The sequence below is a fragment of the Thamnophis sirtalis genome, unplaced genomic scaffold (assembly GCF_051295495.1).
Source record: "Thamnophis sirtalis isolate CommonGarterSnake01/CBP01778 unplaced genomic scaffold, rThaSir2_p1.2 scaffold_2, whole genome shotgun sequence".
NCBI lineage: Eukaryota > Metazoa > Chordata > Lepidosauria > Squamata > Natricidae > Thamnophis > Thamnophis sirtalis.
The window spans coordinates 15,001,721-15,027,967 of record NW_028261382.1 but is presented as its reverse complement, the minus strand read 5'-3'; the positions used below and the strand labels follow the sequence as shown (position 1 = coordinate 15,027,967).

Below are 26,247 nucleotides of genomic sequence, written 5' to 3'. Positions count from 1 at the left end.
ATCATAAAGATTTAAAGAGAGTAATAAGAAATCTAATTGTAGTCCCATTAAAAGGTGTTCCCCTCGCACATATGTGTTAGGTGGTGCTCATCTCCATTTCGAAGCCAAAGAGCCAGCACTGTCCAAACATGTCTCCGTGGTCATGTGGTCAGCATGACTAAATGCCAAAGGCGCAAGGAACGCTGCTACCTTCCCACCAAAGGTGGTCCCTATTTTTCCACAAACAGTCTGTGAAAGTTCCAACAGACATCTGCTGGAGTTGCCAGTGTCTTTCAGGGGAATGTTGATAAAAATCCACCTTATCTCCCTGGGAATGCTGCCCGAGACCTAATTGCCAAACGCAGAGCAAGGCCAAACTTAGCACAGAGTCAAACAGAACTTTTTAAAGTTTGAACTGACCAGATGAACTAATTGCTTCCTGCAACAGCTCATGTCCCATGCGCTCCTCTTTTATATGGAGGGGCCAATCTTCTCCAAGCCTTACTCCCAAGTCAATCCTGTTTTCTTAATTGTTCTTGCCTTCTGGCAGCTCTGTGCATGAGCACACTGGGGATAGGCTCCCGTTGTTCTTCTGCCTCGCTGATGTCAGCCTCTGGAGGCTCCGGAGGCAGCAAATAACTACCTGATGGCCCTGGCCCGCTCTCTGCCTCCAACACAGAGCCCTTGTCTGAGCCTTCCCCAGTCTCAAGGACTGGCCATATTCCTCCTCAACCTCCACACTGTCTGAATCTGCTGCCAGCTCTGTTGGCTGCTGGTGGGCCCCAACACTGCCAAGAGATGCTCCATCATCTTCATGCCTTCATTCATGAGAAGCCCCATCATCTAAAGTTGAGCTTTTGCAACAGCATGTGCTTGCCACCTATTAGTTGTTTAAACTTTGGTGTTGAGCATTGAGAATACTTAAACTGTGGGTTTGTAGCTCAAGAATCTCTGTGAGTCACATCGAATCCAGAGGTATTGACAGAAGCACCTCATGTCAAGTTGCTAAAAGCCAACATTTTGTTCGGAAGCATTTCTAATGGCCTAATTTTTCAATCGCCAAGGAATTCTGGAGAATGTTCTATTTTCTCTGTGGGAGCTATTGTCCCACAGGCAGGATTACCTGCCCCAGCTTGACTGCACATTCACATTTGCAGAGCTTCAACCGATCAGTTCTGCTACCGCTTTTAATTTAATCTCCTTGGATTGTCTAGAATTGAGTCCCTCTGGAACCAAGATAGAGAGATGCACGGTCCATCTGTCTAATCTTCTGGTTAAAGGCTGAATAGATAAATGGAACAGTTTAGCCTCTTACTAGAAGAACAAGCCAACTGAAATGGGGAAAAAAAGGTAATTCCGCGCTTAAGACAACAAAGTTAACCTTTGTTGTTCCTCCACTCTGTTCTTGCAACAAAATCTGCTTCGTCTGGAAAATGGCTACCAAAGTTATAAAGCCGGCAAGATCGTGGAATCAAAATGCTCAGAAAAATGGTCTTTCTCCTAGCAGGAGCACCCATCTGAGAAGAAGCTAAAGGCCATGATTATTTTCCTGGTGCTGTAAGGATATGCACACCTATTCCAAGAAAATGAGCTGAAATAAGCAATCAACCCACCACTTCTACCAATAGCACTAGTAAAAGCACTTAGACTTATATACCACTTTACAGTGCTTTTCAACCTTCTCTAAGCACTTTTCAGAGCCTATTGCCCCCAACAATCTGGGTCCTCATTTTACCCACCTCGGAAGGGTGGAAGGCTGAGTCAACCTTGAGGTGGTCAGGATCAAACTCCAGGCAGTTTGATGTGACAGAGATGGTATTCAGCAGGTACTGAACAGTTCTGGTAGTGGAAATTTGAGTAGCTCAGAGAACCGGCAAATACCAACTCTGGCTGGCCCCGGCCCCATCTATTCTCTGCCTCCCGAATCCCAGCTGATCGGGAGCAAATGGAGATTTTACATATCCTTCCTCTGCCATGCCCACCAAGCCATGCCCACCAAGCCACGCCCACAGAACCAGTAGTAAAAAAATTTGAATCCCACCACTGGCGCATGTAGCAGGCCGTGTGGGTGCCTTCCACACATGTGCCTGGCCTTCCGTGCATGCCCTTTACTCTCTCATGCACCTTCCACACACACGCCTGGCCTCAAAACTGTGCTTAAAAGGATGGCATAACAAGACCCCAGTGTTGATCAAGTTAGAAATCTTACCAAATCCATGAAGTTCTTCGAGGACCCTAAGAAAAGGCTTCCTAATTGTACTGATCCACTCAAACTGCAGTGTTATATACGTTTCCCTAGGAAATAGATCTCCCTGAAAACCATGAACCTTAAATTTGATTGAAGGTGTATCAGACTGCATTATAGAACCCTCATGATTTATTTATTTGCCAGATTTATGTCCTGCCTTTCCTTGGGAAGCTCAAGGCCGCAACCCTAGAAATCCTTCTTCCAATTTTTTTTGCACCACCACTGAAAGAGAGTGACTAGCCTAAAGTCACTGAGTCTCTATGACGGGACACTGGTTTCTGCATTCCTACAAGAAGAAAACAGACGTTTCATGTGTTGATAATGAATGTATATGTCACAACAGGTTTCACCTTCATATACTCCTGTGGGCAGAAGGAGGTAGATAATTACATAATGCATGAAGGTACCATTTATTTAGCCATTATAAATCACAAATGAGTTCCTACCACACACTAAACCCCAAACCAAGGTTTCGTAGCAGCTTCCTTTAACATGCTAAGCAAAACCTAAAGTTAGCACACAATGGGCAAACATGGTCATGTTGAGGTTCATAACATCCTGGGACAAAGGCGGGTAGGGAAACACTTTAACACACATATGCACACATCTTTAGGGGACTAAGGGAGACATGATAGCAGTGTTCCAATATTTGAAGGGCTCCCACAAAGATGAGGGGGATAAACAATTTTCCAAAGAACCAAAAGGCAAGACAAAAAACAATGGTTGGAAACTAACCAAGGAGAGAAGCAATCTAGAATTAAGTAGAAATTCGCTAACAGTGAAAGCCATCAACCCATGGAATAGCCTACCTTCAGACGTTGTTGGTGCTCCATCACTGGAGGCTTTCAAGAACAGACTGGACAATATTTGTCTGAAATCGTATAGATTCTCCTGTTCTAGCAAGAGGTTAGACTAGAAGACCTCTAAGGTCCCTTCCAACTCTATTATTCTATGGTCTATGCTCTCACTTGCTTCCAATTCCTACACATGACACTAGTCATTACCCGCCTGGTATCGTCCAGATGTTTTGGACCTCTCTTTCTCAGTTAATTTGGTGCAATCAAGGGGATTAAGCTAACAAAATTGCATTCTATTTCTGAAGCAGTTCAATTCCACTAATACCTGAATGAGAAACTGATTGTCGCTCCCTTATGGATAATGAGATGTTGGAATGCTAGTAATAAGAAGAATTAGAATCCAACAATCAGCTCAGATATATTTGTTTAACCACGGTTTAGTGAATAAATGGCAGTGGATTACATCTGCCCAACACATTTCAATTTTGTGCAGCATGTAAATCCTAACATATACAATGATGGGATTCAAATAATTTAACCACCAGTTCTCTGCCCTAATGACCAGCTGGGTAGGAGTGTCTGGGTGGTCATGTGACTGGGTGGGCATGACCAACTCAACATCACTCGCATTGAGGGGCCCCTCGCCATGCCCAGCCATGCCTCACCCCTCCCCTCCCCTCCCAGCCACTGTCTCTGCCACCCAGCTGGCGAGTGGCCGAGTGGGTGGCCAGGCTGCGAAGCAAGGAGTGGCTGGGAGGGGAAGGGTGTGGTGGGGTGGGGCCAGGCATGGGGAGGCACGCTATTCAGCCGGTTCGCTGAACTGCACAAAAAGTTAGCTAATTACTGGTTCTACTAAACCTACGCAAAGTGGCTGGATCTCACCACTGTATACACTCCAATTTGGCTGAAGGAGTGGAGGAAGGTTTTTTTTTTCATTTGTATTTTAAGGGTCCATGTGTAATTTAAAAGCAGCACTTTGTTTCTCCGTCAAAGTTGTTTCTAAGTTTGGAGTATGTCCTTTCAAAAGAAAAAAAAGTGCAGACAGAATATAATTGTAATCCTCCCAGACCATTCAGAAGAGTGCCAGAAGCAAGTTTGATTCTTGCTTAGCTGCTGCTCCCTTCCCAGGAGGTAAAGGTTATAAATAAGCAGAGAAATACACATCTATATTTAGCCTGCAGAATAGTGTCTAGCACACTTTTAAAAAGAAAAAAAGAAAAACCCCAACCCCAAATGAATTATGGAAAACAAAATGTCAATGCCTCCATTCATGCAACTGAACCGTAAACCAACCAGCCACATTTTAACCTTAATACGTCGTGCGGTTCTAAACTACAGAAGATGGTTGGCCTGTAATTTAGTACGTTGCAAGAATCCGAAAAATGTGTTTTTTAAAAAAAGTTCAATTAAAGTCAAGCTAGCTAGGTGGGAGAGCTTTAATCCTGGGCATTTTCTGCTTCAACCTGCGCTGAATCAGCTGCCACATCAGCTGTTTGCACTAGGAAAAGCACACTTCAGCTTGAACAACTGGGTCAATTCCTTCCAGAGGAACAAGGAGGTGCTTGGTTTAGAAAGGGTTACAAGCCTTGAGTCTAACCCACATTCAAAAAATAGATGGGGAAAATGGTGTTCCCATTGTAATGTGCTTTGAAAATCCATGCAACACGCGGTAAGTGTAAAGAAGAACACAGCGTGAGCATCTCTTAAGCCTTGCACAGAATAAATTTTTGTTTGGAGGAATGTCCCACCTAGACCATCAAGCATCGGAGACCTGAATTATTCAGAGTTAGCACCCTGAGAGCAAAGAGAACACCTGGAGATCACCTGGTCACAACTTCATGATTGCATGCAAATGGCCCCTGGCCCTAAGTTTGCATTTTGATAGGAAATTTGTTCTGACCTAGGCTTCCCAAAAGCACGAAGCCGACACCTCATCCTGATAAAACCCCTTTTATTTAGATTAAAGGGAATTCCTCTCCAGCAAAGTCCCAGCTGACAGTCTTTCAAGAGATTTCACAACTACAGACCTTTATCAGGCTTGGAGAGCTGCCAGGCCGATATCTTCCAAATGCCACTCTCTAGCAGACGATACTTGGCAAGAAGTCAGGAACAGATCTCCACCCTAATGAACTGAACTAATTGTCTCCTGCAAACTCCCCTCCCCTTTGGCTCCTCTTTCATTCCCTATGGGAGGGGCCATTCACCATTCACCTGTGGCTTTACTTCTGGGTCGACCCTTGTTCCTTAGCTGTTCTCTTCTCCTGGCAACTCTGTGCATGCACACATCGGGAACAGACTCCAGCTGTTTGTCTGCCTCACTGATGTCTGACTCTGAAGGCAGCTGATAACTGGCATATGGCTCTGGCCCCTTCTCTGCCTCTGACACAGAGCCCTCATCAGAGCCTTCCCCAGACTCCAGGACTGGCCCATGTTCCTCCCCAACCTTCTCACTGTCTGAATCTGCTGCTAGTTCTGCTGGTGGGCCAGAACGAAATGAAACAATGAAAACTTTTACGTAAAACCATGTTTGTCTGGGGTTCTGTGAGCAGCCAATGAAACTCTCCAAAGTCCTAGAAGACCCCAATGGATGTTCAAGCAGTTCTGGTTAAATTAGCTCCCCAGTGTTTTTAATTCATTGACTTTTTAGATCTTAGAAACTTCTCCTTGTTAGTTCTACCATCTCTACTCCCATCTGCTTTGTTAGGATGTTAGCTATCCTCAGCTTTTGATTGATTTTTTCCCCATATCCTGCTCAGCAATCTATGAGCTTTCAATTCCAAATAGAACAAGATATTAAGGGAACCAGATTTGTGTTGTTGTTGTTTTAAAATGTCTAAAATGACTAATGGGCACCACGCAACTCAGTGTCATTTCGCCATAGCCAGCTGCACGGGGCTGCCACAAACTGTATCCAGGAATCTGTAAAATTAAATATTTACATCTCCTCCAGAAAAAAACAATGGGGCAGAATCAAAACTAAGATAGCAAGCAGCTTAAGCAGTTGGCTTAAGAGTAAATTAAGTCAAAAAACTAGCTAACCACACAACCATCCAGCCAAGTAATGTGCAGCTTCTATTTTAATCTGAGATGGAAAGAAGGTTTAGTCTTAGTAGTGTAGGAAGTTAAAACCCACCCCGCTACTAGAAAATGAAATATTTTAGGAAATATTAAAAGGGCAGAATATTTTCCCCTAAAAGGGAAGCAGGGGCTCATTCCCCCCACCCCTTTTGTCAATGGGCCATTAAGGCCTGAGCCAGTCTATTCTATATAACAAAGATCTACTTCCTTGAGGAGGACCCACCTAGCAAACAGAAACTCACTGCATGGCACATGGGAAGATTACATCAGCTAGTAAGGCAAAAAAGCTTGGGTCTCAGGACAGCCTAGACCAGAGGTTCCCAAATTTGGCAACTTTAAGACTTGTGGACTTCAACTCCCAGAATTCTCCAGCCAGCCGAGCTTTAAGAGAGCTTAAAGCTCTGCTGGCTGGAGAATTCTGGGAGTTGAAGTCCACAAGTCTTAAAGTTGCCAAGTTTGGGAACCTCTGGCCTAGACAGTTAGCTAAGATTTCCCGCCTAGAAATCTGGAAATCTGACAACCAATCAAGAATACATTTCTTACACAGGAACAGGAAACAGAGAGGTGGGGCCCAACAGAGGATATAAAACTCAGGCTCTCTCAGCATCTTGGCCCTTTTCTGCTCAGGAACTCAAGCCATATGATTCTGCTCAGGAGCTCAAGCCATATGATCCTGTTCAGGAGCTCAAGCCATATTTATTTATTTTATTTTATTTATTTATTTTAATTTGTCAACAAGTACAAGGAAACACATTAAAACACATTAAAATGGCACAAATAAATGGATAAAAATAAGCAAAACATAGCCATAAACACACACAATGGGACAGTAGGACAGGGACGGTAGGCACGCTGGTGTTCTTATGCACGCCCCCTTAGGGACCTCTTAAGAAATGTGTAAGGTCCACAGTAGACAGCTTAAGATTAGAGGTATGGGGGTTAGCGAAACTAATAACAGGATCGAATAGGGTGTTCCACAGATTTACTATTCTATTGCTGATGTGATCCTGTCCACCATTATCCAAACTACCTTTCCAAGCAGTCTCCATATTTCCAGTGTCTTTTTCCCCACTTGGAACTGAACCCAGATGGACATTTCTTCCAACAGTAGCAAAGCATTTTAAAAGAATGGTGAACAAAGAGTTGGCTATTGGTCACGGTGGAAGGCAGTTTCTTTCTTAACCTTCCTGGGAAGTTCCTTCTGTTCTTTCAGCCTTGTAAACCCAGATGTACACTGGTTCACAATCCTTTTGCTCCTTTGCCTTTCCGGCTTGCTCCTATGTTTCAGTAGACAAGCAACACCCCCTCCCTTTCCCAAGTTGTCCCAGCAGGTTGAAGCAAGTCATGTCCACCACAATCCAAGGTCACAGGGATCAGTGTTAGAAGTTCTATGAGACGGCCCTGCTGCTGTAATCGACATAACCTGTTATTGCTTTGCACAGGGTGAGCTTCATGCTTTATAAGATTATGGAAAATCTGAGTGTAGGCATGTATCAGTAAATCCCTCTCTAGCTTGACATCAGGAACGAGTTCCCTTTTTTTTTTAACCCAACATATATTACTATTTGTGTGTACATACAACCCACATGAGCCAGGTTTTTTTTTTTCCTTTTAAATGTCTCTTCCCTTGTCTGTTTTGTTAGCAATTTATTTCTGCGGTATTACCTTCCTGATCCCCTGCTGATAGAGTTTACATTTTCCGGTCTTTATTATGTTCATTTAGTTGTAAACTCTAAATCTAGTTCTAATCTGCAATCCCTGGGGTCTTCATTTTTTTAGTATAAATTAAATTCATAAACAATCAAGGCAAAGGGAAGCGTTCCCAATTCCCTACCACCCGCAGATAGATAGATATGTGTGTGGTTCTCTGTATTTGTCACTGCTAAGTTCTAAATGCAAGAATGAAAATGCATCACTAAGAAACAGGGGGTGGGGAGAGAAAGGGCAAGAAAATAAGCAGCTGGAGAGGCCCGAAGAGGAGGGTAAAAAAATTTGAAGCCAAAGAAAAAGACACAGCATCATAGAAACAGAGTTTCTTTCAGGCGCAGATGTCTGCAACAGGACCTTATTTTAAAAAACAGATGAAGAACTAATTCAAGGAAGGTTTTCTACAACATTGGAGGAAAAGCATGTGAGAAACCCAGCTGGAATTATTTCCAAACTCTGCTTGGAATCTTCCCTCCCTACCCGCCACACCAATTGTTTTCAATAACTTCAGCTGGTTGTTAGTCTAACTAATAGCCCATTTAGCCCAGGCCTATCTAATCTGGCAGGAGTTTTCAAGTGCCCAATAAAACATTTCCAAGTTATCTCATTAAACAGACCTTTGAAAACTATATCGCCAAAGGGCTGTGGAGTTACAGTTTATTGTATTTGTATGCCACCCTTTCCCCCCGAAGGGGGACTCAGGGCGGCTCACAACTCGAACCGGGGAAGGGGGATACAGACAAAAATTTAAAAACAAACATAACAATATATAATTTAAAACTCACAACAGTCATACCATTCGAGACGGGGGCAACAGCTCTTTAGCCCCAGGCCTGTCGGAACAGCCAGGTTTTGAGGGCTTTGCGGAAGGCCTGGAGGGTGGTGAGGGTTCGAATCTCCACGGGGGAGTGAGCATGCTGCAAGCTTTCTTTTTACAAATGAGCTTGGAATGGTTTTCATGTGGTTGGTTTGAGCCTATAATGGCACGTGAACCCAAGCTATGAGGCTTATTGTTGTGGCCTGTCAGTGGCCAGAAGAACTGGCAGCAGAGTCAGACAGTGAGGAGGTTGGGGAGGAGCATGGGCCAGTCTTGGAGGGTGGGGAAGGCTTGGACGAGGGTACTGCATCGAAGGCAGAGATGGGGCCAGGGCCATCTGACAGTTCTCAGCTGCCTTCAGAGCTAGATAGCAGTGAGGCAGAGGAACAGCTGGAGCCTGTTCCCAGTGTGTGCATGCAGTCGGAAACAGCTGAGAAATCAGGGTCGACTTGGGAGTAAAGCCACAGGTGGACAGTGATTGGCCCCTCCCATAGGAAATAAAAGAGGAGCGAAAGGGGAGTGGGCTTTTGCAGGAAATAATTCGTTCATTCGTTAGTTCATTTCAGGAGTGTGAAGATCTGTCCGTGAATCTCCGAGACTCTGTGCCATTGCACAGCACTGTGTTTGGAAAATATTTACAAGGCAGCTTTCCAAGCTACATAAGGTCTGTGGTCATAACTTCACCTTTGAAAAACTGTTTACCAGGCCTTTGCTGAATGTGAAGGAGAGGAATTCACATTCGATTAATAAAAGGGGTTTGTCAGGACCAGGACTCTGTTTCGTACTTTTTGGGAAAGCCTAGGTCAGAACACTTATGACACAAATCAGGGTAAAAAAAAAGTCATGGTGCAACTCAGGCTTGTTTAGGCCAGGAGTGTCCTGGTTACCCAGTGCAAAGAGGAAAGATCAGGCCGGTCTACCCAATGAAAAGAAACATGCTAGCAGTTTGGGGAGTGGCATCTAGCTGGCCATGCCCACCCAGTTGACCACACCCACCCAGTCGGCTATGTCCACCCAACCCCCCGAGGTCAACACAGCCCTGATGCTCCACTCAATGAAATTGAGTTTGACACCCCTGGTCTAGACAGTCTCCAAATGTACAATTTTAAGCACCAGAATTCACAGCAATGGATATGTTTGCAATGGAATTTTGGAAGTTAAAGTCCTTCTTGAGGAAATCTGGCTGAGCAAGCTGCATGATTTTCTTCTCTTTTTTTGAACAGGTTATCTGGTTTTCTCCACTGCTGCCTTCCAAAGATGCCATACCTCAACTAATTATCCGTAGCCAGCATGGCCAATGTGATGGGAATTGCGATTCACCGTATCTACTGAATCAAGACAGGTCAGTGTGGAGCTTATTCCCTTCTCCAAGGCGAGTCCGATCACTCAACAAATGAACACCTGTCCCATTCACTAGCATGGTCAGGAACCCTGATTAGGAACCAGAAGACCATGAATTCTAGACCTCCCTTGGTCCAATGACTCTCTCTCTCAGTTCAGCCCACCTCCCAGGAACATTATTGTGGGGAAAATGAGAAGAACATTGTGTATGCTTCCTATCGTGAAATGTTTCCCTGCACAAGTATACTAGCATTTCCAGCTCTAAAGGGCGGTGCTCATCTCCATTTCAAAGCCGAAGAGCCAGGACTGTTCGAAGACGTCTCCGTGGTCATGTGGCCGGCATGACTAAACACCAAAGGTGCACAGAGAGCTATTACCTTCCCATCAAAGTGATCTCTATTTTTCTACTTGCAGTTTTAAATGCTTTCGAACTGCTAGGTTGGCAGAAGCTGGGACAAGTAATGGGAGCGGACTCTGTTACCCAGCGCTAGGGATTTGAACCGCTGAACTGTCGATCTTCTAATCAACACGCTCAGCGTCGTAGCCACTGAGCCACCTTGATACAAAACCAAAGGCAAGATATAAATTTCATCATGAATACCAACTTCATCCCAGAGCAACAATATTTTTTTTGCTGCTTGTAGTATCCTAGCTAATACTTCTAGTCCACTCTGAAGACAGGCAACAATAAGAAAGGGGGCACTACTCCAAATTTCCAACCAAGTCCTTCCAAAAGACCAGCTAATATAATTAGCCATATAATCAATTGGCCATGCCAATATTCATTTGCAAAAAAAACCCAGGACAGATAGCATCAATGGGGTTAACTCAAGATGCCCAAAGTTGTTATGACTTCTTAAGATGTACCAAAATTCTATTATTTTGCCTTTGTCTACAAACCATTTGTAAACCATTCAATGCCCCCAAGCCACCAAATCAGTGGGGCTGCGCTGAGTTTGTTTACATCTACAATGGAAGAAATGTTCTTTGCTCTGTTTAACACCACCCCTGTTAGCGCATGGAAGGGTACAGGCTGCTCCGTTCCATGGAAATGGGTGACCTGTGCCAACCCCACCCAAATATATGCTCCCTGCCAGAAGGCTGAGGGAGTCATCTATCACTCTTTCCTGCAATTGGACATTATGCATCCCAGTTGAGGTGGCTCAACTCAAATGGCATCATAGAGAGAAGGATCATCTCAAAAGTTGTACAATTCCACTAATTATTTCCGCATGAACAGTAAAGGCAGAAGAATCTGGGTGTTACCTGCTCAGCATCAATTAAGAAGAGGTGAAAGCTTAAGGGTTCAGTTCCAGGAAGCCAGCCACCAAGAAACATCAGAGAAAAACAGAATAACAGTTGAAAGGGACCTTGGAGGACTTCTAGTGCAACCTCCTATACAAGCAGGAGACCTTACACCAGGGGTCAGCAACCTTAAACACTCAAAGAGACACAAAAATCCTAACCGGAAGCCCCCCATTCAATTCTGGAGCTGACCTGGAAGTCCGATTTCCCCACCATAGAGTCTCCTCCTAGCATGGCGTCCTTTTTCCTCTACCTGTCCTAACCGAAAGTCCTATCAATTGTGGAGCTGACCAGAAAAACCGCCCCTTGCCATAGAGTCTCCCCCTGGCACGCCCTGCTCCCCACCCCCAACTGAAAGGGCCTCTCGATATTGTGGTGCCGACTAGTGACAGGGAGCCACAGCAGAGGGATGAAAAAGCCACATGCAGCTCCAGAGCGACGGGTTCCTGACCCCTGCCCGATACCATACTGGACAGATGGTTATCCAATCTCTTCTTTAAAAGCTCCAGTGATGGAGCACCCAAAACTTCTGAAGGCAAGCCATCCCACTGGTTAATTGTTCTGATTGGCAGGAAATATCTCCTTTAGTTCTAGGTTGTTTTTCTCCTTGTTTAGTTTCCACATATTGCTCCTTGTCCTGCCTTTGGGTGCTTTGGAAAATAGGTTGACTCCCCCCCCCTCTTCTTTGTGACAACAGCAATGACAACAGCAATGGTGAGATTCAATATTGTTCATCCATCCTGTATATCCTTGGACAGAGCACCAAGCAACATCAATGGTTTCCTAACCACCGTGCTGCTTATCCCACAATTATGGGCAGGCTATATTTGCGCCCTAAGACTTATTTATATTTCTCCCCTTTAATTTTGCAATATCAAGGCAGGGAGGAAGTAAAGATATAAAGTAAAGTCTCCTTTTAGTTGAGCTTGAGTCCTTCTAAATTCATGAACAGATTTATATCATTTCCTTGATAATGATTGTTGTTGTTAGTTGGGAAGTCGTGTCCAACCCATTGTGACCCCCTCGACCACATACCTCCAGGCCTTCCTGTCCTCTACCATCCTCTGGCGCCCATTTAAGCTCATGCTTACTGCTTCGGTGACTCCATCCAGCCACCTCCTTCTCTGTCATTCCTTTCTTCTTTTGCCCTCAATCATTCCCAACATTAGGCTCTTCTCCAGTGAGTTCTTCCTTCTCGTTAGGTGGCCAAAGTACCTTCCTTCCTATTGTTTTGCTTTCTTAACTTCCCAGATGAGTTGACAGCCCTGGTATTTTCTGGTTGCCTCCAATGCAGGTAATAATCATATAAACTGGTGTAGTTTTTTAAAATTAAAAAGTCAAAAGAAAAGTAACAATGCCAGAGTTAAACGAAAACCAAGCGCAAATTTGAAAACATGAGACACTTTTAAGAATCATTGTTTTAGAAGCCAATCACTGCGGCCTTTGAGCACACTTGCCAATGGCTAGTTACATGTTTTTCTGAGTCACCTAATTTTCTGGCTAGTACAACACACTAAAGCATAAATTAACGATGGTTTTATATATCATCCCACGCAAACACATCCAAGAAGTTAGTGAGAATGACAGAGAACTGCCCCAGATAACTGTCAGGTGTTTCTTGGCTAATGATATTTCAACATTGGTTCTCTACAGTCTTAGCCTGATTTATTGCTGCAACCACACAACACTCCAGAGCTTAACCAAAACGGAGTTATTCCAATTTCCTGGCTTCGCACAATGTGCATAGCTACAAACTAGCTAATCGTAAGGGATTGTGCAAACTCTGTTGTGTCAGCAGTCCTCCAACCCTCATCATCTTCTAGCTGCGATGACATTGATCTTACATTGCTGGCAGAGTCTACACTCTGGACCAGAGGAATGCTGTCGATATAATTTACTTGGACTTTAGTAAGGCATTTGATAAGGTAGACCATAACCTACTACTAGATAAAGTAGAAGAATGTAGGTTAGACAGATGGATTCGTAACTGGCTGACCAACCGCACTCAACGTGTAGTCCTCAATGGAACTGCATCTTCATGGAGGGAAGTATGCAGTGGAGTACCCCAAGGCTCTGTTTTAGGCCCAGTACTCTTCAACATCTTCATCAATGATTTGGATGAGGGAATAAATGGGGAACTCATCAAATTGGCAAATGACACCAAACTGGCAGGAATAGCCAACACTCCAGAAGATAGTCTAAAGATACAGAAGGATCTTGACAAACTTGAACATTGGGCACTATCTAACAAAATGAAATTAAATGGTGAAAAAAGTAAGGTTCTACATTTAGGCAAGAAAAATGCACAGGTACAGTATAGGTGTATCTTGCTCAATAGTACTAACTGTGAGAGGGATTTGGAATCTTAGTGGACAACCATCTAAATATGAGCCAGCCAGGAGCAGCAGCTGCCAAAAAAGCCAACACAATTCTAGGCTGCATCAACAGAGGAATAGAATCAAGTTCACTTGAAGTGTTAATACCACTTTATAATGCCTTGGTAAGGCCACACTTGGAATTCTGCATCCAGTTTTGGTCGCCACGATGTAAAAAAGATGTGGAGACTCTACAAAGAGTGCAGAGAAGAACAACAAAGATGATTAGGGAACTGGAGACTAAAACATATGAAGAACGGTTGCAGGTATGTCTAGTTTAAGGAGAAGAAGGACTAGGGGAGACATGATAGCAGTCTTCCAATATCTCAGGGGTTGCCACAAAGAAGATGGAATCAAGCTATTCTTCAAAGCACCTGAGGGCAGGACAAGAAGCAATGGGTGGAAACTAATCAAGGAGAGAAGCAACTTAGAACTGAGGAGAAATTTCCTGACAGTTAGAACAATTAATCAGTGGAACAGCTTGCCTCCAGAAGTTGTGAATGCCCCAACACTGGAAGTCTTTAAGAAAACTTTGGATAGCCATCTGTCTGAAATGGTATAGGGTTTCCTGCCTAGGCAGGGAGTTGGACTAGAAGACCTCCAAGGTCCCTTCCAACTCTGCTATTGTATTATCTTTATCAGACAACTGAACGTGAAGCAAATGTTTGACTTCTCCTCAACAATAGTAGCAATGTTTGACTTCTCCTCAACAATTGCTACAATGGTAGCAATAGTGGCGATGCACCCACCCGACCCATCACAAGATCTATGGACCACATGAAGCCCTTATTAACATGAAGCCCTTATTAACTGACTTTCTTTAAACTCCGCTGAAGATGTTACCTAGCCTGGTAACGAAATGTTTGAACACCAACCCAAAAGCCATGGAGAACAAACCTTCTCCCTCAGTGGTAGCAATAGCAATAGCACTTAGATTTATATACCACTCCATGGTGCTTTTTCAATGCTCTCTGGGTGGTTTTTTAAATGTCAGCATATTGCCCTCAACTATCAGGGTCCTCATTTTACCAATCGTGGAAGGACAGAAAGCTCAGTCAAACTTGAGATCCATTAGGATCGAACTCCAGACGGTGGGCAGAGTTAGCCAGCAATTCTGTGTTCTAACCATTGGGCCACTAGGGCTCCCGACAGTATCTATCACACATCACGATAATGCCAAAACCATTATACATGCACATGAATACAGTATTATCACACAAATGAAACTATTACATAATTGTATTATAGCAGGTTCAGATTTAATGGTTGATTGATTGATTGTAAAATTTATTGGCTGCCCATCCCACGGTGGCTTACAATCTTAAGTATAATGGCATGTGGCAATGACCTTGGGAGAGAGGAGGAAGTACAGCAAACTGGACAATTATCATGCAAAATGCATCTCAGCCCCACATAGAGGAAACAAAAGTCTCAGAAAGGACCTTCCCTAGTTTTCCAGAAGATAAAAAATAAAAGCAGAAAAAAAATGCTTCCAGATATCAAAACTTTGAAATGTAACTTTACAACAAAAGTAGTATTAATATATGGCTTGTGCTTTCAGTCTGGACTACCTTGGCAATAAAACACTATAAAGTGTAAGGCATCAAACTACTCAGAAATATTGCACAGCAGTGAGGATAGGATCAGGCAAAGAATATAACCATATCTCAGAGGTGGTATTCAGCAGGTTCGGACCAGTTCACTCGAACCGGTAACGGAAATCACGGGGCTGCCCACTTGCCCTGGCTCTATGCCGTCCTATTTATCAGTGACGTGTGGTGAAGTTTATGGCTGGTGAGGCAGCAATTTTTTTAGACTTGTGGACTTCAACTTCCAGAATTCCACAGCCAGACATGCTCAGTTCAGATTTAAAGCAACAGCATTTGTTTTTCTCCTTTGCTAAATAAGTTTCTTTCTTTTTCTTTTTCTTCTCCCTTCCCCTCCTTCCTCCCTCTCTCCCTCTCTCCCCCCTCTCTCAAACACACACACACACACACACACCACACACACACAAAGTTGCACCAGGATTCAGAAAATTTAGGTTTTCCTCCTCAGCCCATGTTAGCAATACCACTAGCAGCATTTTGGCTGGCAGGTGTAAGTAGAAGTGGAAATTCATTCTACTGAAAACATTGTTTTTGCTTATGATTGGATAATTAAAATTTCAGAAGACCCAAAGGCATAGTATTAGAGTGTTACATAGTGCATAAACTAAAGAACTGTCTCAATATGCTCCCTCCCCCCTCTCTCAAACACACACACACAAACACAAAGTTGCACCAGGAGGATGAAGTTTGAATTCCTCCCCCTCCCTCCGACCCACACGAACCTTTTCCAGCTGTTTCAGAGAGGATTTCAACTCTGCTCTTGCCTGCCATCATGAAAAGAAAAAAAATGTAAAAGGAAAAAGGCAAGAGCTGAGGTCAGGCTGAGCTAGTTGCTGCCAGAGTCACTGTGGATGACTCTGCTTAACTGTTTAAAAAAGCCTCTTAAAAAGCACCCTCTATAGGAGGAGGCAGGAGAACGACGTGCCTCATCTACGTCAGGAATTTTTCGGCTTTTAACCCTTGCTTAACCCTGCTCGAGTGATCATAAAACGACTGAAGTCAGACTAGACAAGGCACGCCGTTCTCCTGCCTCCTCCTGTAGAGGGCGCTTTTTAAGAGGCTTTTTTAAACAGTTAAGCACTAGACAGAGTCATCCACGGTGACTCTGGAAGCAACTAGCTCAGCCTGACCTCAGCTCTTGCCTTTTTCCTTTTACATTTTTTTTTCTTTTCATGATGGCTGAGGAAAGCTATTGAGGAAAGAGGTATCTAAACAAGTCAATGAGGGAGCCTGGCCTTCTTCTGTAGGGAGCGATCTTTCATAGGACAAGTGATGTTGCAGAGAAGGTTCTTCTACTCTATTTCATCACCAAACAGGTATCTGAAGGCTGTGGCTGTTGTGGCCCACCAGCGGCTAGCAGAGCTGGCAGCAGATTCGAATAGTGAGGAGGTTGGGGAGGAACATGGGCCAGTCTTGGGGTCTGGAGAAGGCTCTGATGAAGACTCTGTGTTGGAGGCAGAGAGAGGGCCAGGGCCGCCTGACAGTTATCAGCTGCCTTCGGAGTCAGACATCAGTGAGGCAGACGAACAGCTGGAACCTGTTCCCAGTGTGCCCATGCGCAGAGTTGCCAGATGAAGGCAACAGCTAAGGAACAGGGGTCCACTTGGAAGTGAGGCCACAGGTGGATGGTGAATGGCCCCTCCTAGAGGGAATAAAAGAGGAGCGAAAGGGGAGTGGAGTTTGCAGGAGACAATTAGTTCATTCCTGCATTCTTGCCAAGTATTGTGGGGTCTAAAATATATCAGCCTGGCCACGCTCCAAGCCTGATAATGGTCGGTAATTGTGAACTATCTTGAAAGACTGTGGGCCGGGACTTTGCTGGAGAGGAATTCACTGTAAATTAAATAAAAGGGGATTATCGGGACGAGGACTCGGCTTCGTGCTGCTGGGGAAGCCTAGGTCAGAACAGTGGCCTTATCTATCACATTATTGAATCCAAGGACAGAAATGATGTGGACCAACTGAAACTCTTTACCTAACGTTTGCTTTAATAGATTTGTGGGTCAAGAATGATTTGAATTGTGGTCACTTCCACCATTCAATTCATGTACCACATTATTCAGCGATCTTCCTGCAGAAATGCTTCTGGAGATAATATTTCAGGGTGTATTCACCCGCCATGCTAACTATCATAGGTCTCAACATGCTTCCATCTGTTGCACAAACCGAGTTGTATGATTCATTTTTGGTTCAGTGGATTGTGTGAACTCAGCCTACCATGAGTTTACATAGCCTTAGACTATAGCTATTGATTCCAGGGACATTTATCTATGCCAGTCAATTCAGTCTTCCCTATTTTGCCCCCAGGCACCATAAATATTAAACATCAGAGCTCGTTGGCTGATCTACAGTGAAGAGAGGGCAGAACTTCGGTCTGACCTGAGCGTAGTACACAAAATTGTCTGCTACAATGTCCTACCTGTCAATGACTACTTCAACTGCAACAATACACGAGCACACAAGAGATACAAACTCAAGGTAAACTGCTCCAAACTCGATTGCAGAAAATACAACTTCAGCAACAGAGTGCTCAACGCCTGGAATGCTCTACTTGACTCTGTTGTTGCATCCTCAAACCCCCACAGCCTCAACCTTAAACTGTCTACTGTTGACCTCACCCCATTCCTAAGAGGTACGTAAAGGATGTGTATAAGCGCACCGAAGTGCCTACCGTCCTACTGTCCCCATTTATTTGTCCCCATTTCCTGTATTCATAATCATGTTTAGACATATCTGTTATCTTACACATGCATGACAAAATAAATAGAAATCTAGAATTTAAGTCAGAATTTATCACCAGTCCTGTTAGCACCCAGACAAATTGCTCTGCTACAGAGAGAGAGAGAGAGAGAGAGAGAGAGAGAGAGAGAGAGAGACAGACAGACAGACAGACAGAGAGAGAGAGACAGAGAGAGAAAAGCAGCGAACCAAGAAACAGTCCTGAGCCAGAAACAGAAAGCAATATGAAAAGCTTTTTTTTTTAAATCAAAACCTTCTTTGCAGCTGAAGAACGCAGGGATAAAAAAAGAGAGAGAGACCGCAGGACATCCTGAGAGAATCAAAGTTCAGCAGAGGTCGTCGTAATGAAAACTCAAAAGAAATACTGGAAAGAGGTTTTTTTAAGCCAAGAACGGACAAGCTTCTTCGGAGGTTTTGGCCAATCTGAACTGCAGTCCATTGACACACGCAGACAAAATGTCACGTTTCAGCCCAAGGAGAGAATTGTACCATTCAGGCAACCTTCCCCCCCAAATTCTGGTAAAGATGGGGTTGTTTTTTTTTAAGAAAGTGGGAAGCCATAAGCAACTGCTGTGTTTTAAGAAAAAGCAGAAAAGTATTTAACATCTGTGGCATACCTTCTTTTTCTTCCGCCCAAACATGAGAGAGAACCTGGCCCCCTTCCGAATAGCTGCTCTCTACTTGCTTTTTGCAACCATTGGTTTTGCTTTCATGTTGTGCCTTATGGACTATGTGAGAACTCACTCTCTCTGTCTTACACCGGAGAGAATTTTCTACAATTAGAAGAAGAAGAAGCACCTTCTGTAATTACTATTGGTCCAAGGATTTGCAGTGCAGCCAAAAGTTCTATTTAAATCCGAGGCACTTAATCATCTCCCAGACAACAGCAAAGGCCCCAGGTGGAAAACTGCACAGAATTATGGTTTGAAGGATACTTCAAATGTGAATTGATTGCTTAGATCAGTGATGGCTAACCTTTTTGCCGTCGCGTGCTGAAAGCCACACCCATAATGCAATCTGTGCATGACCCCCCACCCTGCATGACCCCCCGTGCTCCCTGTGCATGCGCCCTACCCACCCCCCTTGCCCATTTTTGGCTTCCAGGTTGGTGCAGGAGGCTTTCCAGGCCCAAAATGGGACACAGGGCATTGCGCGAGGCCCCAAAATGCAATGTGAGCACCCCCCCATACATGCACACACACACACACCACATGCATGGCAGAGACCCGCTGGCCAGTGGGATGCATGTGTACATGCAGGGTGGAGGTGGGGTGATGGCTGGTGCACCTGCATGCCATAGGTTGGCCATCACAGGCTTAGATATTTGCAAACAACGTTCCCTTCTTTTCTGGCCTCCTAATCATGTGGGGAAATCATGTACATCATAACCCCTGATAATTTATCAGAGTTCTTGATAAATTCTCTTTTTGCACATGCTATGTCAACATAACTGCAACTTTACTGTCCTCATTCCCAAAGGTTATCCAAAAAGAACCTGGAGATGATCTCCAAAAAAAAAAAAAAAAAAAGTCAACAAGATGGATGCTGGTTGAGAACATGGAGTAAAGCTGTACTGCAAGAAATGAAAATAAATGACCTCCAATACAAACTGCCCCGTTAAATAAATCAAGAAACTTTAACCCGGTGAAGTTAGCTGGACTCCCATTGTTCTAAAATCTACAATGAATACTAAAACATTTGGGTTCTCCCCTTGTGTTAAACCATAAATCAAAATGGCTAAACTACAAACAAGCTATCTTAAGGCTTAATGTTACTCCTGATTCCAGCCACTGATCATAGCAATAGCACTTCGACTTCTATACCGCTTCATAGTGCTTTTACAGCCTCCTCTAAGCAGTTTACAGAGTCAGCCTAATTGCCCCCAACAATTTGGGTCCTCGTTTTACCCATCTCAGAAGGATGGAAGTTTGAGTCAACCTTGAGCCGCTGAGATTTGAACTGCTGAACTGCAGCTAGCAGTCAGCTGAAGCAGCCTGCAGTACTGCACTCTAACCTCTGCGCCACCTCTGATCATAGTGCTTTTGCCTGAGCTAAATCCCTTCTTGCCCTTATGCCTTAGATGTATCACTCTAGACCAGAGGTGTGATCATGCTGGTTTGGGGTGTGGGTTCATACAACTGATAAACAGCCATGACTGACAGATTATGGAGAGGTTCACACAACACACTTAACAAGCAAGCCAGAGTTTGCCTTTTCAATCTCTACAAGCTCAGTTGAGAAATCATAAGCGTGCTAGGAAACCAAACCTCCAGCTTCTCCTTGATTAGTTCACTTTTAGTCTGCATGGAAGAAGACACAGTTCTTAATCCAATCACATGAGTTCCTCATAATCTCAAGCAGTACTATCTAGTCCTAGGTTCACCACCATCAGAATGATTAGAAGGTGTGCTAAGAATCTCAAAGGTTTTTCAAAAGGAGACTGGACGGCTTTTTGACGAAGAAGTCTACAACATTTCCCATCCAGGAAGCTTCGTCGGTGGCGACTGGATGGTCACAAATGATGAAGCTTCTTCAATGAGAAGCTGAAGTTATTCTCCTTCTTGCAAAAACAAACAAAAAAAACCAATCCAGTTGCCTTTTGAAAAAGCACCTTTGAGACTACTATGACCTGGATGATTGAGAATCTCCATTGACATGTGCTAAGAATCCTTTCAACCAGCAAAGCAAAGATGATCACGAACTCATAACATGTAGAATGGCCTCCCTCAGACGCAATCACAATACAACCTAAAGCAAATTTCCCTGATTCTCCTCTTGAACTATGAGTAATGGACTACAATGTCCATCATCCCTGAGCCGAGGCCAGCATCTTCTTCTCACAACCACTAACCAGAAGCCGATTGAAAGCTTACCCAAAGGATATTAATGAAGAACAGTGCCCACCTGCTTATATTGCTGACATATCGCTATTCACAGCTACCCTGTCTTAGATGTTGGGTATCTCTTCAATGTCTCCCCAAACACAAGCCGACTTGTCACTCTCCGTCCTCAAATGTGATACCCTCACCTCTTAGAAATTTCTCTCATTTTATCTTAAGTTCCTTGTCTTTTAAATGCACCTTCCTTCCTGAGATTCATTAATTAGGAAAGACAACGTTCTGTGTTTTGATAACTGGGTTCACACTAAATGTCTTAAACATGATGCATTGCACCCAATTTACCAACAAGGATCTTCTTGACTTAAACTACTGCATAAGCCATCTGTTACTGTTAAAGACTAGTTGGGTTTGCACAATGTAATGATTAACCACGGTTTAAACCAGGAATCTTGGGGGGGGGGTATTTATTTACAGCCCATAGTAAAGATAAAGGTTCCTCTCACAGATATGTACTAGTTGTTCCCGACTCTAGGGGGCCGTGCTCATCTCCGTTTCAAAGCTAAAGAGCCAGCACTGTCTGAAGAAGTCTCCGTGGTCATGTGGCCAGCATGATTAAGCGGCAAAGACTCTGTTCCTTCCCACCAAAACTGGCACCTATTTTTTTTATTTCCCATGTTTTTACGTGTTTCTGAACTGCTAGGTTAGCAGAAGCTGGGACAAGTAACAGAAGCTCACTCTGTTATGAGGTGCTAGGGATTCGAACTGCCGAACTGCCAACCTTTCTGATCGACAAGCTCAGCATCTTGGCCACTGAGCCATTGCATCCCTTAGCCTATAGTATAGCATAATTGCATGGATTGATTCTACAAAACACGCTCAGCTAATATATGTTTGGATTTCAGTATGAATGCAGTCAGTAGCTGTACCTTTGTATTAACAGCCTAACCTAACCTAAAGGATCCTCTTTAACTCCTAAATGAGATGGAGTAAAAGAGACACTATTAAAATCTGATAAATCTGCCAAATACGATCACCGAGGGGGATAAAATACCATATCGTCAAGAACCTCAAAAAGTTCCCGTTTTGCAGACATTTCAAAGCCTTCCCCTTTTGTTCATTTGCCCAAGCCTCCCAAATAAATAAATAAATAAAGACACCCACAGAGAAATCAATTAATCTTATACATATTGCAGCTGGGAAGAAATATATAAATGGCTTTATAAATGGTATTAAATTGATAAGGGCATGTTTTGCTGGGCAAAAATTAAATATTGATTCATTTCCAACAGGCAGTCCCCTCTGGAATACGTCTCCCGTTTATTTTTTCCTGGGTTGTTTCCCCCCCCTTTTTTTTTTTCGCCCTTTCCTTTCAGCTGTCGTGTTTCTAGCTAAGTAATTACCTTTTGTGTCCTCTCCCTTTTGCAAATCTCGGCTCCTAGTCCCTTGGACACAAAAGTCCTCTGCAAAAAGTTGAGGTTGAAGATTAAAAGTTAATTGGCCCTGAGCCAAGGGGAGGAAGAATGGTCAGGAAAAATGCTTAGAGATGTGGGGAGGGGGAAAAATCTATTGGAAGAGCCACAAATTCAGGCAAGGAGGTGGATGGGTGTGGTGTGGTGGGTATGTGTAGTAGGAATTGGGGGTAGTTTAGTCAAAGTAGAGAATAGTAGACACTGTCATTGTTCCTAAAAACCAACAGAGCCCTCCCAAAGGTGCTTTTTCAAAAGGCAATTAGACTTTCTGGGTTTTTTTTTTCTTTGAAAACATTTCACTTCTCGCCCAAGAAGCTTCTTCAGTTCTAACTCTAACTTCTTCCTTTCTAACTCAGAAGAAGCTTCTTGGATGAGAAGCAAAACTTTTTCAAACAGGGAAAAATACACACACCCACACACACACCAAGAATGCCCAGTTTTCTTTTGGAAAAGCACCTTTGGGACACCCCTGACCTGGATGGTTGAGAATCTCCAAAGACAGCAGAGTCCTCCTTCAAACCTCAGAGAAGAATGTAATATCCATCTAAGAAACAACCTGAGACATAATCTAGGTTTGGCCGTAGAGGAGGTGGGTTCCAAAACCTCAGCATCTCTTCTTCAAGCCAAGAATCTGCTTGTGCTGGAACAGATGGAGGCGCACAGGTCCAACTCTCAAGATGGCAACGCACTCAACTAGAAAATCTCAAGGTGGCATTTGGCCAGTCTGGAAAGGGGTCTTTGGTCCAAGGCATTCAGGCAGAAATGGAGAACTGTCAATCTTTCACCTGTCTAGTATTATCCCCGTCAATACAACACAAGGTCTGACCTAAGCGTAGTACACAAAATTATCTACAACGCTACAACGTCCTACCTGTCAACAACTACTTCAGCTTCAACCACAACAATACATGAGCAAACAATAGATACAAACTCAAGGTAAACCACTCCAAACTCAATTGCAGAAAATACGACTTCAGCAACAGAGGGGTCAACGCCTGGAATGCTCTACCTGACTCCGTTGTTACATCCCCAAACCCCCATAATTTTAACCTAAGTCTACTGTTGCACTCACCCCATTCCTAAGAGGTCTGTAAGGGGGCATGCATAAATGCACCAGCGTGCCTACCATCCCTGTCCTGCTGACTCCATTTATCCGTACCCATTTCCTGTGTTCATATTTATGTTTATACTTATGCCTGTTATCTTTTACATGTTTGACAAACCAAATAAATGAATAAGGTGCTGAGCATCTCCTCTGTAAGATAACAACCTCAGCAGGTCTGTGCCAAAGCCGAAAAGGATCCGGCCCTGGTTTGAAAAGTCAAGCAAGCTGAATAGGATGATCGATGTTTTCCTAAGCTAAAATGCCCCCTCCAGCGGGCACGGGATGGGTAGGAGGCGCTGGGCTTCCACCCAAAGAAACATCTGCTATCAATTTCTTCCAGGCACCCATCCAGACGGAGAGAGAGTCCTTCTGGCTTGCAACAGGCAACAGGCACCGCCGGCTTGCAATCAATGGGGCATCGAACGGACAATGGGGACGCACGTTGGGGAGGGTCGGGATTAAAGCCCAACCTGTCGCCCTCCATCTCCGTGCCTGCTCAGAAAGGAAGCGGGCCCCGTTGATGCAGCGGCTGGACCTCTCCGAGTCGATTTGGCGGTCAGGATCACACCCCGCGCCCGGGTTTTAACCTCGCCAGACTTAGCAAAGAAAAGTGGGGGTTAAAAAAAAATCTCAGCCCCGGACAAGCGATCAGGTCCTCCCTTGGCAAAGAAAGGGAGCCATGCCTTCAGCCTTCCGTTCCGATCGACCAAGGATCTCGCTCTTTCGCCTCCAAACCGGATCGGGACGGTTTCCACCGCTCCTTCCCCGGTTTCCACTCCGCGCGTCGCCTCTTTCAAAGGAGAAGAGGGGGTCACGGGAGAGAACGCGAGTGGGAAAGTTCTTGCGGGAGCGCAGCGCGCGGGGCAATTGCGAAAAAGTGCGGCGGGGGGAGGAAACCAGGTTATGAGGGGAAGGAAACCAGGTTAGGGGAGAGGGAAACCAGGTTGGGGGAGAGAAACCAGGTTAGGGGGAAGGAAACCATGTTAGGAGGAAGGGCACCAGGTTAGGGAGGAAGGAAACCACGTTAGGGGAAGAGAAATCAGGTTAAGGGGGAGAGAAACCAGGTTAGGGGGAAGGAAACCAGGTGTGTGGGGTGATCTTTCCCATCGACCCTCCACCCCTTCCCACGACCACCACCTCTCTCTCTCTTCCTCCCTCCCCGGACTTGCAGCCCCGCGAAAGTTGCGCGCCTCACCTGCCCGAGGTTCAGGTAACCGTAAGCCGAAGCCAGCCGGTCCGCTTCGCCTGGGCCCCCCAACACCCGCACGGCCCAATGGTTGGTGTAGTAGACGCTTCGGGAGTGCCTGGCTGGCAGGCAAGCCGGCAGCGCCGCCAGCAGGAGCAGGTAGGTTTGCCAAGAGCGCATGGCGGCGGCGAGGAAGTCCCGCGGGCAACCGGAGCGCTCGAGACCCCGCTTTGCTAGCCCGGCGAGAGTGAATGCCTTAGCCCGCCGGTGGGTGGAGCCTCGACCTCTTAAGGCGGCCGCAGCCAGCCGGGAACGGGGGAGGGGGAGAGGGAGGGTGGAGACCGGGCTGACGGCCTCCCCGGTGCGGGAGTAGAGCTGCGTCCCGGGATCCCGGACAGGCGGGCGTTCCTCGCTGCTGCCCGCCTCGGAGCTGCGTTACCAGGGATGCTGCAGCAAAGAAGACGGGTTGCTGCTGCTGCTGCTGCTTTGGGCATCCTGCCTTCGGCCAGCCAGCCAGCCTGAGCCGTTGGAAGCGAAGCCAACGGAGGAGACCCAAGGCTGCCGACTCTCCTCCGCCGACGCTTTGAGAGCTCCGGACGGCACCGACGCAGCTGGGATGGGGTTTGGATTTGGGGATGCAGGAATGCAGAAGTCGTACGTTTGGGGACGCAGGCAGGCTCAAAACTCCTCCACCCTCGCTTTTCCCTCCCCGGGGATTTTGCGGGCCTCAAGCCGACGTCCCAGCCAAGGCTTAGATAGAATCTCTGAATATTTATTCCCCGAAAGGAGTTTTCGGCAAATCGCGTTTTTGTGCGGACCGAGAGGAACTGCGCGCCTCCGTCCCGCTTACCGCTTTTCTCCCCCCCCCCCAAGTCCTCCTTTAGAGGGGGGTACTTAAATGAACGCTTTCCCTTTTTCCTGTTTTATTTCGGGTTCAAAGATGGATTCTGCACGCCTGGGGTTGTGTAGGGTTTTTGGTTTTTTTTTACATTCGGGTGTCTGCTAAGGTTGAACATAGCTTTAGGCTTTGAGCAAGTGGATAGTGGTATAATAATAAGGTAAAGGTAAAGGTTCCCCTCGCACATATGTGCTAGTCGTTCCCGACTCTAGGGGGCGGTGCTTATCTCCGTTTCAAAGCCGAAGAGCCAGCGCTGTCTGAAGACGTCTCCACGGTCATGTGGCCGGCATGACTAAAGGCGCACAAAATGCTGTTCCCTTCCCACCAAAGGTGGTTCCTATTTTTCTACTTGCATTTTTACATGCTTTCAAACTGCTAGGTTGGCAGAAGCTGGGGCAAGTAACAGACTAGGGATTCAAATTGCTGAACTGCTGATCTATCTGATCGACAAGCTCAGCATCTTAGCCACCGAGCCACCCCCCCTCTCTCTCCCTCCCTCCCTCCCTGGACTTGTTATACACCCAGGTATAATAATAGGAAATTGAATTCCAAACGTGAGCTGCATGGCTTTCTTCCACCTTTCTCTCTCTTTGTGTGTGTTTGAGCGCTTGTGTCTGTATTTGTTTCTGTGTGTCTGTGTTTCCATTTTGTTTATGGAAAATGGATTCTGCTTAAAGCTTTTTGCTCCGTGACCTTGAATTGCCCCGTAAATAACTCATTCCAATAGATTTTGAAGTAATAAAACCAAAACACACA

General features: G+C 45.1%; 1 protein-coding gene across 1 annotated transcript in view; it reads right to left on the bottom strand.

Annotated features, from left to right (window-relative positions):
- Window positions 1–24,879, bottom strand: part of PCSK6 (proprotein convertase subtilisin/kexin type 6) — a 132,229-nt gene extending 107,350 nt beyond the window's left edge. The window contains exon 1 of the mRNA XM_087704317.1: window positions 24,603–24,879. Within this exon, the coding sequence (XP_087560443.1) occupies window positions 24,603–24,773 (171 nt within the window). The 5' untranslated portion in view covers window positions 24,774–24,879. The remainder of the gene's footprint in view (window positions 1–24,602) is intronic.
- Window positions 24,880–26,247: the final 1,368 nt, after the last annotated feature.